The 18,464-nt window shown below is 39.8% G+C and overlaps 1 protein-coding gene across 14 annotated transcripts in view; it reads left to right on the forward strand.

The window, feature by feature from the left end:
* Positions 1–18,464, forward strand: part of AOPEP (aminopeptidase O (putative)) — a 369,731-nt gene that overhangs the window by 17,013 nt on the left and 334,254 nt on the right. For 13 of the 14 annotated variants that reach the window (XM_024251889.3, XM_063714294.1, XM_063714296.1 and 10 more), the window contains one exon: positions 15,906–16,841. In XM_024251889.3, coding sequence (XP_024107657.3) covers positions 16,045–16,841 — 797 coding nt within the window. In that variant the 5' untranslated portion in view covers positions 15,906–16,044. The other variant, XM_063714298.1, reaches the window with a different exon arrangement.

Raw genomic sequence — 18,464 nt, forward strand, 5'->3', positions numbered from 1 at the left:
GTTGGCTTGAACCCAGGTAACTACCCACACAGCAGATAAGGTCATTAGGAGGGGAAACGTGGATGGGAATCTGCAAATTTCAGTTGACTCAAACAGGGAAAAATGCAAGCTGGCATACCTGGGAGCTAGTCTTGATGCTGCGGTAGATGTGGTCAAAGTTAAGCGAGCAGGGACTTGGGAGTCCCAGTGAGAGCATTAATGAAGTGCTTTGACATTGTGACCATGGCGTCCAGCCTGGGCTACTCAGCTTCTTCCTCTAGACCACACTCGGTAAAAATGAATGTTACTGAATAACAAGGCAATGGTGGGGAGGGAGGAATGGAGTGGGGTTACTTAATCCTTAATCATGATTAAGAATAAGATATGGGGCTGTGCGCGGTGGCTCACGCCTGTAATCCAGCACTTTGGGAGGCTGAGGTGGGCGGATCATGAGGTCAGGAGATTGAGACCATCCTGGCTCACACAGTGAAACTCCATCTCTACTAAAAATACAAAAAATTAGCTGGGTGTGGTGGCAGGCGCCTGTAGTCCCAGCTACTCGGGAGGCTGAGGCAGGAGAATGGCGTGAACCCGGGAGGCAGAGCTTGCAGTGAGCCGAGATTGCGCCACTGCACTCCGGCTTGGGTGACAGAGCGAGACTCTGTCTCAACGACAACAACAACAAAATATGGTGGGCCGGTCACGGTGGCTCATGCCTGTAATCCCAGCACTTTGAGAGGCCAAGGTGGGCGGATCACCTGAGGTTGGGAGTTCAAGACCAGCCTGACCAACGTGGAGAAACCCTGTCTCTAGTAAAAATACAAAAATTAGCTGGGCCTGGTAGTGCATGCCTGTAATCCTAGCTGCTTGGGAGGCTGAGACAGGAGAATCACTTCAACCCAGGAGACGGAGGTTGCAGTGAGACAAGATTGTGCCATTGCACTCCAGCCTGGGCAACAAGAGCGAGACTCTGTCTCAAAAAAAAAAAAAAAGAATAAAATATGGTACAAATTGGATTTACGATAAAATTATTTAGTTTAAATTATATCTAATTTTTGAGAACACTCAGCAAAGTTATGAAAAATACAGATACAGTGCTTTAAGTGCTCTAAACATTGTAAAATTTGAAAAATGCTTCAAAACTTCCACCTGTTGAAATAATCTATTGACTTCTAATTTTCATTGAGCTCTTTTTTTATTTTTAATTTTTCTGGATACATATTAGGTATATATTTATAGGGTACATGAGATATTATGATATAGGTATATAATATGCAGCAATCACATCAGGGAAATGGGGTATCCATCACCTCAAGCATTGATTATTTCCTTGTGTTACGAATATTCCAATCATACTCTCAGTTATTCTAAAATGTAAAACAAATTATTGCTGACTGTAGTCACCCTATTGTGCTATCAAATACTATATCTCATCATTGTCTGTAACTATATCTTTGTACCCATTAACCATCCCCATTCTCCCTCCTAGCCTCTGGAAACTACCAGTGTACTCTATCTGCATGAGTTCAATTGTTTCAATTTTTTTTTTTTTTTTTTTTTGAGACAGAGTCTGGCTCTGTTGCCCAGGCTGGAGTGTAATGGGTGATCTCGGCTCACTGCAAGCTCCGCCTCCTGGGTTCACACCATTCTCCTGCCTCAGCCTCCGGAGTAGCTGGGACTACAGGCGCCTGCCACCATGCCCGGCTAATTTTTTGTATTTTTAGTAGAGACAGGGTTTCACCATGTTAGCCAGGATGGTCTCTATCTCATGACCTTGTGATCTGCCTGCCTCAGCCTCCCAAAGTGCTGGGATTACAGGCGTGAGCCACCGTGCCCAGCAATTGTTTTAATTTTTAGCTCCCACAGATGAGTGAGAACATGGAAGTTTGTGTTTCTGTGCCTGTCTTTTTTCACTTAACATAATGTTCTCCGTTTCCATCCATATTGTTGCAAATGACAGGATCTTATTCTTTTTAATGGCTGAATAGTACTCTACTGTGTATATGTACCACATTTTCTTTATCTGTTGGTCTGTTAATGGACACTTAGGTTGATGCCAAATCTTGGCTATTGTGAATAGTGCTGCAGTAAGTATGGGAGTGCAGGTATGTCTTTGATATACTAATTTCCTTTCTTTTGAGTATATACCTAGCAGTGGGATTGATGGAACATATGGTATTTCTATTTGTGGTTTTTTGAGGAACCTCCATACTGTACTTCATAGTGGTTGTGCTAATTTACATTCCCACCAACAATGTACGACAAGGGTTCCCCTTTCTTCACATCCTCGCCTGCGTTCATTATTGCCTGTCTTTCATTGAACTCTTTCGAGTGTTAGAATGAGACAAGAGCTGGGCAGAGATGTAGTGTGTCTATTGTTGTGCCCGCCCCTCCCTTCCCTGACCTAATTACTCTCCCTTCACCACCCTGAATCCAGCCGGTGGGTTTCTTCTGGCCTTTGCTATGGTGGGTAGTGGACCTCTGTTTGGTTTTCCATGTGACATTGATACAAGGTAGCATGTCATGGTTACTTGGATTGCTGTGCAATAGAGGCTGTGGATATCTCGGTTAAGAACACTCTGGAGTTCAACTGCTTGGGTTGACATCTTGGAAATCTCAGACACTTAGGCTCTCTGAGCATCATTTCATTATCTGTAATCTTTCCAGTACCTTGATTGTCAGCCCCCTAGGCAGGTATAACCTCTTAAAAAATGGAGTAGAAAAGCGAAATCTCCATTTCTTTATAACTGTAATGAGTTTTCCCAGGAATCCTTTTCTGACCACTCTGCTATAATTTGGTTTAAGTGGTACTCTTCAGAAAACTGAAACATGCTATACTTTGCAAGCAAGTAGCAATCAAAGGGATACACTCTTTCACCTTTGAAAGTAGAGTGAAATCACTTCCAATCTTATCTTTGCAACCCAAATGTCTGCTGATAATGTGAGCATAAACACATTAGGCACCAAAGAGGAATGGCATCTGGGTGTGAAGATGTGATCAACAAAGCCAGAGTCAACACAAGCTGCCATCAGGGAAGCCGAAGTTCATCACATCACATCATGTTTCAGCATAATTCAGGGTAGTCATATACTGATGGAATAAAATCAGTTTTTGTTTTCAATGTTCACATTTTAGACCCCCCCCCCCCCCCACTTGACTGGTTATAATATATAAATCAAGCCACAGCTGACAGTGATTTGCTTTTTTTGTTCAGGAAAAGGTCTTTGACTGAGACTCTGACTTGGCCTTACTGCATTGATCTTCAACACAGGCGCTTTTTATAATTCCCACAACAGCATTAACTCCAGTGGGGGGGTTTTTTTTTTTTTTTTTGAATATACATATCACAATAGAGTCTTTCATTACATGATCACAAATTATATGCAGTCACTCTTACATGCTTCCTGAAAGCAGTAAATTTAGAGCAGAGAGAGACTGTTTTAAACTTGAGACCAGAGAGCACAGTTTATCTTATTTACAGTTTGGCTTAAAGATTGGTCTTTAAGTTAATATCATACCACATGTGGTAATCCTGCAAAGTGCTACATATTTTTATTTATAGTTAAGGGAATAAAGCAAAATCCCCTTTTCATTATGTTATCTTGCATTATTTACTCAGTGATAAATGACATTGCCCCACGGGTATGAGTTTTGTAGTGAAAGACCCTATTGTAGCATATATTTACATGGGGAGGGGGCTAGTTAGAGTTACGGTTCCAGAGAGAATTTAAACTCTGAATATGCTGGTACTTGTACAGTTAGAACATATAGCTCAATGTTGTTTTAACACTATATTTTTACTTGAAGTAAAAAAAAAAAAAAAAAAAGGCATGAACAAAGGGGAAAAGCTTAAGGTTGAAATGCAAGAAACCAAATAAAATGACTAAAAGCATATCCTAAACTCAAAGATTAAAATTTTACCAGAGATAATGGTGGTCATTAGATTGGCCAGTTTCTGCTGTTTAAAAATGACATCAGCTTTCAAAGTTTATTAACTGTTTAAGGGCACCAGAGAACAATTTCTAGCAAGTCGGGGAGATATGAAAGTGAGCTGAAAGAAAAGTGCTGAAGGGCTGGAAAGTTTAACACCTGCCCCAACATTTGAGGAAAAAACTGGTTCCATGCTATGTCAGTTTGTCCATTCTTGAGAATTTCTACTGAAGGAGGAAGCCAGTAGATATTTTGGAGGGATGGTTAGTGTTTTAGAATATATTTATTTTGAAATAGAATAATAAATAAAAAAAATAGGAAATTCCAATCTTGAATAAAGTAAAAATTAGTTCAGCCTCTAGTCATTCAAAACTTTGGATAAATTAACCAAGAATGGGCTGCCATTTTGCTAAGTACAAAAATAAAGACTTTCTAATAAATTAATAATATACGTAAGATTTCAAGACTAATATATTTGAAGCATATATGTCCCCCGCCCATTCTTTCTGCACCTGAAAGGTATCATTTCACTGTTTTCTGTGGCCTTCATTGTTTCTCTGAGAATTCAGATCATTCTGATAAAAAGCCCCCTGTCATCTGTGTCGTTGTTCCTCTGTGTGTAATATGTCATTTTGTAATGGCTACTTTCAAGATTATTTTTGTTTTTCAGTAGTTTGATAATGATGTGCCTAGGTATGTTTTCCCTTGTATTTTTCCTATGTAAATAAACTTTTGAAGCTTTATATCTCTCACCAAATTTGGAAAATTTTAACTATTTTTAAATAAATGGTTTCTTTTGAAATACTTTTAGATTTACCAAAAAGTTGCAAACATAGTATAGAGAGTTCCCAATTCATCATCCAGCTTCTCTTCATGTTCATATAATCACGGTATATTTGTTAAACTAAAAATGTAGCCCTGGCATAATGCTTTTATCTACAGTTTTTCCACTAATGTCCTTTTTGTTTGTTTGTTTGTTTAGGATCCAGTCTAGGATACCACATTGCATTTTATCGTATCCCCTGGACACCTCCATTCTGTAACACTTTGTCAGATTTTACTTGTTTTTTATAGCCTTCACACTTTTGAAGAGTACTGGTTAGGTATATTTTAGAATGTCCCTCAGTGTGGGTTTGTCTGATGTTTCCTCATGCTTACAGTGAGGTTTCAGGAATACTACAGAGGTAAGGTACCCTTCTCATTGCATCATCCTATAGGATAGTGATACCAATATGACTTATCACTGGTGATATTAAACTTGATTAAACTGCCTGATTTCTCTACTGTAAACATAATATTTTTTCTTTTCCATTCTGTATTGCTTGGAAGCAAATAATTAAGTTTTGCCTATATTCAAGGGGAAGGGAATTCAGTTCTACATCTTTGAAGAGGTAATATCTACATCGATGTTTTGGAATTCTTCCGTAAGGAAGGTGTAGTCTCTCCCTTCATGATTATTTGTTCAACCAATTTAAACAAATTTATTTATTCAATTTAAACAAATGATTACTTATTCAATTATTTGTTTATATTAGAATATTCTTTGGGTTTAATCCAATACTATCATTATTTATTTTCTTACTCAAAGTGTTCCAGCTTTGGGCATTGAAAGCTCTTTCAGGTTGATTCCTGTGTCCCAATTCTTCTGTTTGTCTGTCTGTTTTCTTCTTTGCTTTAGAGGTCCATGTGATGCTTCAGATCCATCTTGTATTTTCCCTGCCCAGCCTGAGAATCAGCCATGTCTCCAAGGAGGGCTGGTTCCTTTTGTTGGAAAATGGTATTTAGAAACCAAGATCTAGGTGCCAGTTGTGCTCACTGCTTATTGTTTTTTAAAGTATTCTTTTTGTGACCACATTCTCTTTTGCCTGTCCATCTTGGACTCCAATTATTTGTCCCAAGAGTACCTGTTCATTCTTTTTCACATTTTTCTGTTCTTTACACTGGATAATTTCTATATAACTATTTTCTGTTTCACTGACTGTCTTCTATAATCATGAATCTTCTGTTAAAACCATCCAGTGAAGTTTTTATCCAAATATAGTATTCTTCAGTTCTAGAATTTTCTTTTCCTTTTCAAAAAACTAATTCCTATTTCTTTGCTGAGTTTTCCTTTTAGTTCATGTATTACAGCATTTATGCCTAATTATAATATGAATAGCTGCTTTAAAATCTTTGTCTGTTAATTCTAATATTTGGGTCCACTCAAGTTGGTCTCTACTAATTGCTTTTTCTTTGAGTTTGGGTCATGTTTTCTTATTTCTTTTACGTCTAGTAGTTTTATATTTTATCTTAGACATTGTATTTGATACTTTGTAGAAACTCTGGATTCTGTTATATTCCTCTGAAGAGTATTGATGTTTTGTATTAACAGACAATTAACTTAGCTGAACTCAGACTTCTAACTTCGCCTTTGCTGCTGTGGTGAGCAATCAAAATCTCAGTTTAGTTGAGTTCATTTTGCCTTAAGGAGGCTGTTTGATCTCCTCCATACTTGCATGGTTCAGGGGACAATTAGGGAATTGGGCAGAGTTTATATACAGAATATGGGACTCTTGCTTTGTAGACATCACCTTTCCTAAAGTTTTCCTCCTTTTCTCTCCAGCTGCTGTGTTGGTCTTGAACTCTAGTCTCTCATTCTTCAGCCAGTAAGACTTCAGGTTTCGGCCGGGTGCAGTGGCTCACGCCTGTAATCCCAGCACTTTAGGAGGCTGAGGTGGGTGGATCACGAGGTCAGGAGATTGAGACCATCCTGGCCAACATGGTGAAACCCCGTCTCTACTAAAAATACAAAAAATTGGCCGGGCGTGGTGGTGGGCACCTGTAGTCCCAGCTACTCGGGAGGCTGAGGCAGGAGAATCACTTGAACCTGGGAGGCAGAGGTTGCAGTGAGCCGAGACTGGGCCGCTGCACTCCAGCCTGGTGACAGAGTGAGACTCCGTCTCAAAAAAACAAAACAAAACAAAACAAAAGTTCAGGTTTCAATCTGAGTTTTAACCATTTATGCTTAGTGTTCCATTATTGGAACGCTAAACTTGTGGCAGTTATTTATATCCTGCTGCTCGAGCTCATCTCCAAGGTCTGATTTTTCTTTTCTTTTCTTTTCTTTTTTTTTTGTGAGACGGAGTCTCACTCTGTTGCCCAGGCTGGAGTGCAGTGGCTCAATCTCGGCTCACTGCAAGCTCTGCCTCCCGGGTTCATGCCATTCTCCTGCCTCAGCCTTCTGAGTAGCTGGGACTACAGGCGCCTGCCACCACGCCCAGCTAATTTTTTTATTTTTAGTAGAGATGAGGTTTCACCATGTTAGCCAGGATGGTCTTGATCTCCTGACCTCGTGATCCGCCTGCCTTGGCCTCCCAAAGTGCTGGGATTACAGGCGTGAGCCACCGCACCCGGCCGAAGGTCTGATTTTTCACAAAAAGGAAGAATTGCAACCTCTGGCATAAATGGGTTAACTGCCTTGCCTGGCACCAACTAGGGCTTTCTCTCCGGTGAAAAACTATAAAGCAGGAAGCTCAGTGCCATTCCCTTCTTCCATGTGTTGGCTCCCTACAGTTCTTGTCAGCTTTTTGCTCACTCTCATGGGCCTTCAGAAATTTTGTCTTTTTGTATAGAGTTTATAAGTACTATCAGTGGGAGGATTAGTCTGCCAGAAGGTACTCCACTATTACCAGAAGTGGTACTCCCTTTCATTTAAGGAGAGGGCAGAATTATATTAATTAAATAATACAAGTTTTACATTTAGTAAAACTAAATGTAAAACTAAAACTGTGTTTGTTGTGCTACTAAGAAGCACACATCTATGAAATCTAATATTAGGGGAATTTGACTTAATCGGTGAGGTCAGGAATGTTTTCCTTGAGGACATGATGGGGTCCAGAGAGTTACTATACAAAGACAGAATGGAAGAGGATTCCACGTATTTGTTGATTGAGTGATATAATCCAGCTTTCTATGTATCTGGGCTTCTTTCTTTGTACATATTGTTAACCTCTCAATCTTTAATCATCTCTCTGGGCTTCTGTGATAATAAAAGGTAATCTATAGCTCTGGTGCCTCTAATGTTATACAATGAAGAATACCCTACATGAAAATTTCTTTTTTTTTTTTTCAACTGAAATTTTAATTTTAGATTCATGTGCACGTTTGTTGTTGCAAGGGTATATTGCATGATGCTGAGGTTTGGGCTTCTATTGATCCCATCATTCAGACCGTGAACATAGTACCCATGAAAACTTTTTTTTTTTTTTTTTTTTGAGAAAGGGTCTCGCTGTGTTGCTCAGGCTGGAGTACAGTGACGCAATCACGGCTCACTGTAGTCTTGGCCTCTCAGGCTCAAGCAATCCTCCCACCTCAGTCTCCTAAGTAACTGGACTATAGGCGTGTACACCACCATGTCTGGCTAACTGTTATTTGTGGAGAGAGGTCTTCCTATGTTACCCGGGCTTGTCTTGAACTCCTGGGCTCAAGTGATCCTCCCGCCTTGGCCTTCCAAAGTGCTGGAATTACGAGCATGAGCTACTGCACCCAGCCTCATGAAAACTTCTTCACCAAAAGGAATTGTGGGTCTGGACCATTAAGTGATATATCATAGTCTGTGGACTTCTGGCCAATATGATCAACTGAAGTGTAAGGAAATCTCCCTTCCACTTCAGGTATTTAGAAACAACAACACACATACAGACACACAAGTCTCTCTCTCTCTCTGTCTCTCTCTCACACACACACACATACACACACAAACCCCACATGCATGTACCAGGGAGAAAGAACACATACGTATCAGTAAATGCATGCTAATAACAAAATTTTTTCTTATCAGCAAAAAGATATGCCAGGTTACAGTGGAATCTTGTATTCGAAGTGTTAATTAAAAATAACTATCAACAAAAGGTCTACACTTAGTTAAGTGGTCATTCAGTAGAGAGGATGTAATACAGACATTTTCAAACATACAACTGTTAAAAGAGTTTGTTACCCATGGACTCCTCCTAAAATAATTACTAAAGGTAAACTTAAGTAAAAAGGAAATTGTGGCAGATTGTATTTTCCAAAAATGGCCATAACAATATCTACCGTCTTCCATGCTTTTCTACAGTATACCTTGCTATTCCCCCACCAAAAGGTGGAGTCTAATCCCCTCTCCTTGAATCTGGATTGGCCTTATGAGTTTGCACCTGAAAGCAGTAGACTGTGGTAGCAATAATAACCATGTTGACTTTGAGGCTCGGTCAGAAAAGGCCATGCAGTTTTCAACTGGTTCTTTGAGATGCTCATGCTGGGGGCTGCCAGCTACCATAGAAGATGTACAACCATTACAAGAGCTCAGTGTTAAATAAGCTTTATTTAAATAAACTTATTTAAATAAGTTTAAATAAGTGGCCTTTCTGGGCATCAGACCCTCGAGACAAGTCCATCCTCCAACTGAGTACCATTGAGTAACATAGACAGATTCATAAGATGTAGAAGAGTGGCCCAGCTGACTGTTACCTACAGTCATGACCTATAGAATATAATAAAATGGTTGCTGTTTGAAGCTATGAAGTTAATTTGTCATACAACAAGTAGAATAAAATTGGACCCAGAAGGAAGGAGTGGAATGTATAAATTATCAGGAGTAAGGAAGCTGGTGAATATATTTGTAAATACAAATGAATATTGACTTTTAAAAAGTTGGATGGAGTTTTAACAAACAATGTGATACTAAGATAATAGCAACAATAATATGGAAGCTGGTATGGAGTAAGGAAGAAGAAGACTGGTTATAAAACTTTCTAAGGTCCTTATATTGTTTGGAAGGTTATTCGAGATTGACTTTAGGCATATTAAAGGCATTGATTGTGTAAGTTATGAAACAGTGGAGGGGAAAACAGGAATGTAGAAAAATTCAATAAAAAGCAGAAAAATAAAGCTAAGAAGCAAAGAAAATCATGGGCGATAGAAAACATAAAATATGTTGATTGAGATGGTGCTATTACAACTGTAATTGTGTTAAGTGTAAAGAAATTCATTGCAGTCATTAAAAATGATAATTATGTTTTTTAAATAGCCAGCCAAATGTTTTAAAAAGACAGCCAAGGCAAAAAGAGTCCAGAGCAGTTAAAAATAAAGGGATTGAAAAAATATGCCGGGAAAAAGCAAACCAAAAGAAAGTAGGTATGACAATATTAACATCAGGCAAAACGGAATTTCTAGACATCTCATGTTTTCTTCTCAGGATACACCTGTGCCTCTTTTTATGCCACATCTTTTTACTTGCACGTGTGCAGCTAGGAGATGTGCGTAAGGAGGCTCATTGCAGCATTGTTTGCAATCAATAAAATTTTCAAATAACTATCAGTAGGGGAACGTATGGATACATTATAGAATATTCCTGTGGGGGCATTAAACAGCGGTTAAAAGAGACAGATTTGTATACATCACCATGTCTATATTTCAAAACCATTGAGTGAAAGAAGTTGCAGAGTAATATGTCAGTGTGACATTTATAAACACAAAACAGTATATTTGAACTTCTAAGTTTCCTTCTAATTCTGAAATTATTGAATTTCACAGTAGTAAGCTATGTTCCTGTGACTATATGCATTTGAGTGTTTGAAGAATTGTGCCCAGAAACAGTGTATTTCAGCAAATACACTGGCTGTTATTAAGAGCAATTGGCATATCCTAAATAATGAACACACCTGGAATAGCAGAAAGCTGTCATTCTCTGATCAAGTAATCGGTGGAATTAAATAGTAACTACTCACAGTGTGCTGTATGCTATAGAATAAGCATATATGCAAAAATAATTTCTCCTTTCCCCCCAGTTGCTTACAAGTAAAAAGATGTGGCATAAAAAGAGGCACAGGTGTATCCTGAGAAGAAAAAATGAGACGTCTGGAGGGAGATGTTACTTAAGCAGTAACTTAGCACTAGACTGTAGAGTACAGGCAAGCTAGAATCCCTGTTGTATAAGTAACTAGACATTGAAATCACAAATACCTTTGGATGGCAATTCCACAAATATTTATTGAGAACCTGCTGTGTTGAGGATACTCCACTTAACCTGGTGAACACAAAAATGATTCAGGAGTTACAAGGAATTTTTAGAGCATTGGAGGATGGAGGTAACTATAAAATGAGCCAGGGTAAGTTAGAGTCGTGAGGATGCATGTTACTTTGTAGCTTGAAAGGAGAATGAAATCGTTTTCGTTGGGGGGTTTGGGGATGGTGTTACAGAGATTATATACCACATTTGTAAATGGGTGCATTCCACTTTGGATGGTTGAGAATGGCAGAGCAGTTTCTTCTTTGTGCCATAGCTCTGTTTAGTATGTGATCCTCTTCCCCCTTAAGAAAAATATTACTGTACGCTAATCCTTTCAAAGCCTTTAATGGTGCTGCTGAGACAATCATTTAAGCATTTAAAATACATACCACATAGCACACTTATTTTGTTTTTCTTTTTTTTTAAGCACACTTATTTTAGACACAGCAATGGTTAGCCACTGGAAAACTAACCACTGGTTTTTATAAGGGGGGACTTTTATATGTTATGGCTTATGACAGAGAATGGAAAACTGCTTCAGTGAGACAGGCTGGCATTTTGAATTGGAGCACAGTAATAGCCAAAAGTGCTGAAGTCAACGGACTGCTTAGAAATATGGTTTCCATTTGCTGAGAGAGGCCTTGCAAGGTGGCCACATACATGCATTTGCAACCACAGGCAGTTCAGTTTTTCCCTAAATTTGGGGCTGTGACCCTGATTGACGTCAGTGAGCATTACGTACTTGCAGAGAGAAAGATGATTTAGGTCATCCATGAATCTAAGACAAGTAAGACATAGGCAAATAAGCAACAACTTAATAGACTTATACATAATTCAGGTTGGAAACCATGCAGAAGTGACAGTGCTCTTCAGAATCTTCTGGGGCTGGCTTAAAAGTTCTCCTTTGCCCCCCAAAGCTATTACAATAAGAACTGGTTACTAGTCTGCATAACTTGAAGAAGATAAAGAAGGTCGAAGGAAGATATAGAAGAGAGACTTAGAGGTGACATTTGATTTATGACTTAGACAATATGAAGGAGATGGCCGTGAGACCTGGGAGATGAGAATTCCAAGGAAAAGCATCAGCAAGTGGGAAATGTTCTGTTAGTGGCAAACAAAAAGAAATGGGTGACCTTGAGCAAATTGCTTTGCCTCTCTGGGACCCACTGTCTTCATTTGTAAAATTAGAGTGTTGGATTGAGTGAGCCCTAAGGAATTTTTCAGCTCCAAAGTTCAATAAAATAAAGATGACTTAAAGTAGGCCAAAGGAAGTTGTTGATTGTTTTTAAAGATGGCAACCCTAGGCCAGGCACGGTGGCTCACGCCTGTAATCCCAGCACTTTGGGAGGCCGAGGCAGGCAGATCACGAGGTCAGGAGATCAAGACCGTCCTGGCTAACATGGTGAAACCCCGTCTCTACCAAAAATACAAAAAAACTAGCCGGGCATGGTGGCGGGCACCTGTAGTCCCAGCTACTTGGGAGGCTGAGGCAGGAGAATGGCGTGAACCAGGGAGGCGGAGCTTACAGTGAGCTGAGATTGTGCCACTGGGTGACAGAGCGAGACTCTGTCTCAAAAAAAAAAAAAAAAAAGATGGCAGCCCTAAGGTTGGCTTAGGTATGATGGCTCACACCTGTAATCCCAGCACTTTGGGAGGCTGAGGTGGGCAGATCGCCTGAACTGAAGAGTTCAAGACCAGCCTGGGCAACATGGCAAGACCTCGTCTCTACAAAAATTTAAAAAGTTAGATGAGTGTGGTGGCACGCACCTATGGTCCCAGCTACTTGGGAGGCTGAGGAAGGAGGATCGCTTGAGCCCACAACCCTAGGGATGTTTGAATGTTCAGAATAGGGTGTAATCATTGAGGGGGAGAAAATGTTGGCAAGAGAAAAATGTCAAATGAAACAGGGTTCAAGTAAGTGGAAGCGGATGGTGTTGAGAGAACACTTCTTCCCCACTTCTCATGTTTCCTTCCTTGTTGGAGTTCGGTCAGTGTAACACTCCTGGTGCCTTTATCCTAAGGGAGGTGGGGTGACATAGTCTGATAAATTTGGGAAGAAGAAACTGGATGTGCTCTGCTCATCTCCCTTTTGCTTTTGGGCAGCACTCTTGACCACAGAGAACCATTTTTCTCTCTTCCTCCCTTACATGAGGGAGGCTACCTCCCCTTCTGGAAGCTTTAACTTGATCCAGCATTGCCTGTGACCATGTGGATAAACCTAATTTTGTGATTCAGTTTCCAGGTACCTTTGGCTCTCACAGTAAGCCATGTTCTCCAGCTTAGCCTTCATCAGTAGCGATATTTTGGTCTGCCTTTGCCATATCTTCATCTTATTTCTCACTACATTCAGAATCTGGATGGGAGAGGAATGTGCTATTTATTTGGCTCTCTCGAAACCCCAGAAGTTGGGATTCAGTGGGGCAGAATAAGCTTTATAAGCTTTGGTGAGAAGGGATATTGTTCCCTCTGAATCATGAGAAGGTAATACTTATGAAGAACTAATGATACTTTGAGGTATGGTTGAGTTGCAGAGATTCAGAATTATCTCAGCAAAGCAGGGGGCCAGATCATCAACTGAGAATGAGTCAGCAAGACATGGAATTGGAAAATTAAAAGTTTTAGAATTGCCTCTATGGAGAGTATGCGAAAGAATCCACTAAAGAGAACCAATGGATTGTCAGTCAGGATGACAAACGTTTCATCACTTAAAACACATACCACGTAGTACACTGATTTTAGAGGCAGCAGTGGTTAGCCACTGGAAAGCCAGCCATGACTTTTCATAACAGTGGCTCTGCTAACAGGCTTGAGTGGATAGGGCTCTAGGGCAGCCTCATTCTCTGCCACCAGAAACAAAAGTGGTGACAACTGCTCTGTAGAATATATTTTATGCCTAAATTATACAGATTTTTAGAAGTGAATTTACGAATCTGTTAGAGTTGGAGAATAAATAATTATATCTATAATGTTAAAAATACTAAACTGTTTTTCTCTGAATATAATAGTTTAGCCAGCCACTAAATTGACCTTTGTCTCAGCTGATGCCGGTTTTCCTTCTGTGTGTGTGTGTGTGAGCATGTGTGTGTTCAGGGCTTTTTTTTAATCAAACAAGTTTTTTCAGAGATGCCCAGTCAACAAAATACTGTATGTTAGCAGCCACAGCCACCATCAGAATGAAGTTTTAAGATCACTGTTTCTCATTACATAGAAATAGCCAACGGCTTTATCGAAGGTTATTTTTCAAAATGACAGGACAGAAAATACTCTGGCTTATCCCCTGTGCTCATTCACTTTTCTAGAACCAAGGGAAATACCAGCTTCTCCATAAAGTAAACTCAGACTATTCTTTGTAACCTTGTTTCTCTCTACTTCTATTGCACTGAAAGTGTGCCACATATAGTTCAGTGGGGGAGGGAGCAAGGACCAGGGAAGGGTTTTAGGAGGTGGTTGCACTTAAACTAGGACATGGAGAAAGAATAGGATTTGGCAGGTGGAGGTGGAAGGCAGGAGCCAGGAGCACTCCAGGTCCAGCACATGGGTTAGTCCAAAAGGCACAGAGGCCTAGAGTCAAGTCCTCGTCAGGAAGCAGTGTTTTGAGTAGGCCCTTTGGCTAGAGGACAAGGATGCAAGGGAATGTTGTCTCCATGACTGGAAAAGTAGCTAGAAACTGGATTGTACAAGGCTGCAGGAGGCAGGATTTTTTAAGGTTAGGTGAGATTTTGAAGAGGAAGTAGTCTGTGGAGAGGTAGAAACTGAAACTCAATGGGATATTAACCTAGAATGAGATTCTAGAAGGAAAGGAAATAAAAGGGTCTAGTAGAGATTGCAGATAAAGCTGGCAGGGAAGTGAGGAGGAGTTAGGATACAAAGGGAGGGCTTGATTTACTTGAAAATTCAAGCAAGTAATGATGTTTTGCAGTTGTTGAAAGAAAGCCTCCTGATATTTAGAAATACGAAAATTGTTTTAAACATATCTGCTCTGTCAGAGTTTTTCTTTCTGTTCCCCTGCCATTTCTTTTTTGGTTTTGGTAAAAGAATAAAAAAAGAACAGCATATGCTGAAAGAAACTAGGTACACAACAGGGACTGAAATAATTTCAAATAATTTTTCTTTTAGGCAGATTGCTAGTATACAATAAGAATATATTTTGATTCAGAACTTTTATGAAGAACTTGTGCATTTTATTGTAACATCTGTTTCTACATTTTAATTTCTCTCCTTCCTTTTATAGGTATTTGCATGCTTTTTTTTTCAAGTGAGAAGACCTTTTGTTTGCCACAAGAAGGCTATTATCCAGAATGTTAATGGGTTTTCAGCTATTAAGATGTAATGATATACCTTGAGTATTTAACTATAAATTTGAAAAATCTCTGTGAACAATCTCAAAGGAATACTCAGAATGCACTCCTGGTAAATTGGCTCATTTTCCTGTAATTTACTGGAAGTGCTGATATGAGAGCAGTCCTAATGTGAAAAGTACGTTAATCCCTGGAGTTACATTGTATGTATTAAATTATTACTCTCAAAGAATAAAATGTATGGGGCCATTTAGCCTTCATTCACACTTATTACTTGGAATCACAGTGGAAAAACAATCACTTATCTTTTGATGCACAAAATTAGAAGGGATACATTTAATATCTTTTAAGACTAGAGGCACAGTGATGCTGGGTTACACTTTTGCATAACACTTGCTGTTTTCTAAAAGAAGGACAGTTCTCATTGGAGCGTGCTTCTTCTGGCTTTGTGGAGGCCCATGCCATCCAGTTGGTAATTGAAATATTTTTAGAAACCCATAATGCAGCTTTCTTTCATGTCAGTAAAAAAGATAAGTCAGCCTTCTAGCCGTGAGCATCTACCGCATGGGGGAGTATTTAAGGATGGTGGTCAACTTGTAGGAGCAGCAGTTGCAGGAGCACTTAGGTTTTATTTGGAATTTTATCTAATTGTGCTTTCCTTTTTTGCCAGGAAACTGAAAGGTGTGGAACCATAATTTGTGACATCAGTTGGTTTTTTGATAAGCAGCTATTTATGATTCTGGAAGATTAAGGCAGATAGGAAACCCCATCTGAGATTTTAATAAATCCCTCAAACAATAAACCACATCATGGACATACAGCTGGACCCTGCCAGAGATGACCTGCCTCTCATGGCCAACACCAGCCACATACTTGTGAAGCACTATGTACTGGATTTGGATGTGGATTTTGAAAGTCAAGTCATTGAGGGGACCATAGTGCTTTTCCTCGAGGATGGAAACAGATTCAAGAAACAGAATAGCTCTATCAAGGAAGCCTGCCAATCAGAATCAAACAAAGCCTGCAAATTTGGGATGCCTGAACCCTGCCATATTCCTGTGACAAATGCAAGGACCTTCTCATCTGAAATGGAATATAGTGATTTTGCAATCTGTAGTAAAGGTGAAAAAGATACTTCTGATAAAGATGGTAACCATGACAACCAGGAACATGCTTCTGGGATTTCTAGCTCAAAGTACTGCTGTGACACAGGGAATCATGGGAGTGAGGATTTTTTGCTAGTGTTGGACTGCTGTGATTTATCTGTGTTAAAAGTCGAGGAGGTGGATGTTGCTGCTGTGCCAGGTCTGGAAAAATTTACAAGGTCTCCTGAGCTCACGGTTGTTTCTGAGGAGTTCAGGAATCAGATTGTACGTGAACTTGTGACTTTGCCTGCAAATCGCTGGAGGGAGCAGTTAGACTATTATGCTTGCTGCAGCCAGGCTCCTGGCTGTGGGGATCTCCTCTTTGACACTGACACTTGGAGCTTGCAGATAAGGAAGACGGGGGCTCAGACAGCTACTGACTTTCCTCATGCTATCAGGATATGGTACAAAACTAAACCTGAAGGGCGATCAGTTACATGGACCTCAGACCAGAGTGGCAGGTAGGTTATCCGAGCACTTCGAAGCCCCACACCTGTTAATCTTGTACACTGCAGGGATGCTTTCAAACATGAGACCGGTTCTGCAGAGATGCTCCTGTGTCTTCTGTGACATTACCCAAGTAGCCTCAAATCCTTAGACCTACAGTGAAGCAGGTAAATTCCCAGGCATGCTAAACCCTTAATAGGATTAGCTCCCTTAAGTCAGGATGAAAAGATTATTAAGCCCTCCCTATTTCTGAGTTGAGATTGAAAGGCGTGCTTAATGATGAAATCCTGAGCCTCGCTCTCCATTGAGATCTCTGCTGGTGACTTGGAGTGCTGTAGATGGGAGTGATACGTCTCCGAGTGAATACTTGCTTAACGTTCCTTCATAGTCCCTTGAGAGACCAGACTGCCATGAAGCTGGGTTGGTGTGAAGCCTGGCAAAGTGCTTTCAAATAAAGCCAGCTCTGCTTTGTGCCTTCCTTACCGTACCTGTCTATTGGCAGCTATGCCTCCCTGACTTTTGTCAGTTTTCATGTAATGTGACCCCCTCAAAGCATACAAAAGACCTGTTTCTGAGCAGCATAACAGTCCTCTGAGACAGCACACTGGCTTCTTTGGCTGCGATTCTTGGTATTTGGTACCAGAAAGACCCCTGGGTTTTCGTTCGAGGAGAAGGAATTGATGAGGCTTCGTTTTCTAGAGGATACATTTAGGCAGCCCTTCCTCCAACAGTTGTTCAGATTTAAAAAAATTTTTTTCTTATTGTCCTTCCTCCAACAGTTGTTCAGATTTTTTTAAATTTGAGAATTTTAAAATCAAATTTTATTGATTCCTCCGTATTTTACCTATTTGTGCTTAAGTCCTGCAAATCAATATGGTAATTATTGCAGAGCTTGGATGGAGGAATGTTGACCTCTGTTAGCTGGGTTTGAGAGCCTTCTTTTATAGTGTTGGATTTCCTTAATTGAAGCAGTGGTCTTCGGCAATTGCTTACATTTCTCCCTCAATTCATCCCCCAAAACACCTTGCAGATACGGTTTTTAAAGCCTCACTTTGACTTTGAGCTCTAATTATTCATTCCTTGCCTCTAATCTTACCTTCTGTTCTGGTCTCTCACCCTGCTCAGAATGAGTTCACTTCCTGTCTTATTTCTGTTAGAGTCTGAGGCAGCCATTGCAAAATTGCAGGGTTGGTGCAAACTTACCTCAGTACAAAAGCATAGTGATTTATTTATAGAATAACTTATTAGATAGTTTTTGGAGACTGAAAGAATGAAACAGGTGTTCTTATTGTATCTTCACACTTTTTTGAATTATTAAAGATGGGAATTTCAATATGATATAACAATATACTATCTCTGAATATTTAACTAGGAAATTATAGTTTTTATACTCCTAGATATTTCATTTTTGAACTAGAATAATGAGGAAGAAGGAACTATTGGCAGAATTTGGAAGAAATATTTATGGCCTCAAACATGACTTTCTCCTGAGTGCTCACTGCAAAGAAAGAGATTAGACTGGTGAATTAAATGACATGTAAAAGTGATGAGTACTTATGGATAAATGATGGTTTCTATAAAGAAATTAAAGAGGGCCGGGTGCGGTGGCTCACACCTGTAATCCCAGCACTTTGGGA

The sequence above is a fragment of the Pongo abelii genome, chromosome 13 (assembly GCF_028885655.2).
Source record: "Pongo abelii isolate AG06213 chromosome 13, NHGRI_mPonAbe1-v2.0_pri, whole genome shotgun sequence".
NCBI classification, from domain to species: domain Eukaryota; kingdom Metazoa; phylum Chordata; class Mammalia; order Primates; family Hominidae; genus Pongo; species Pongo abelii.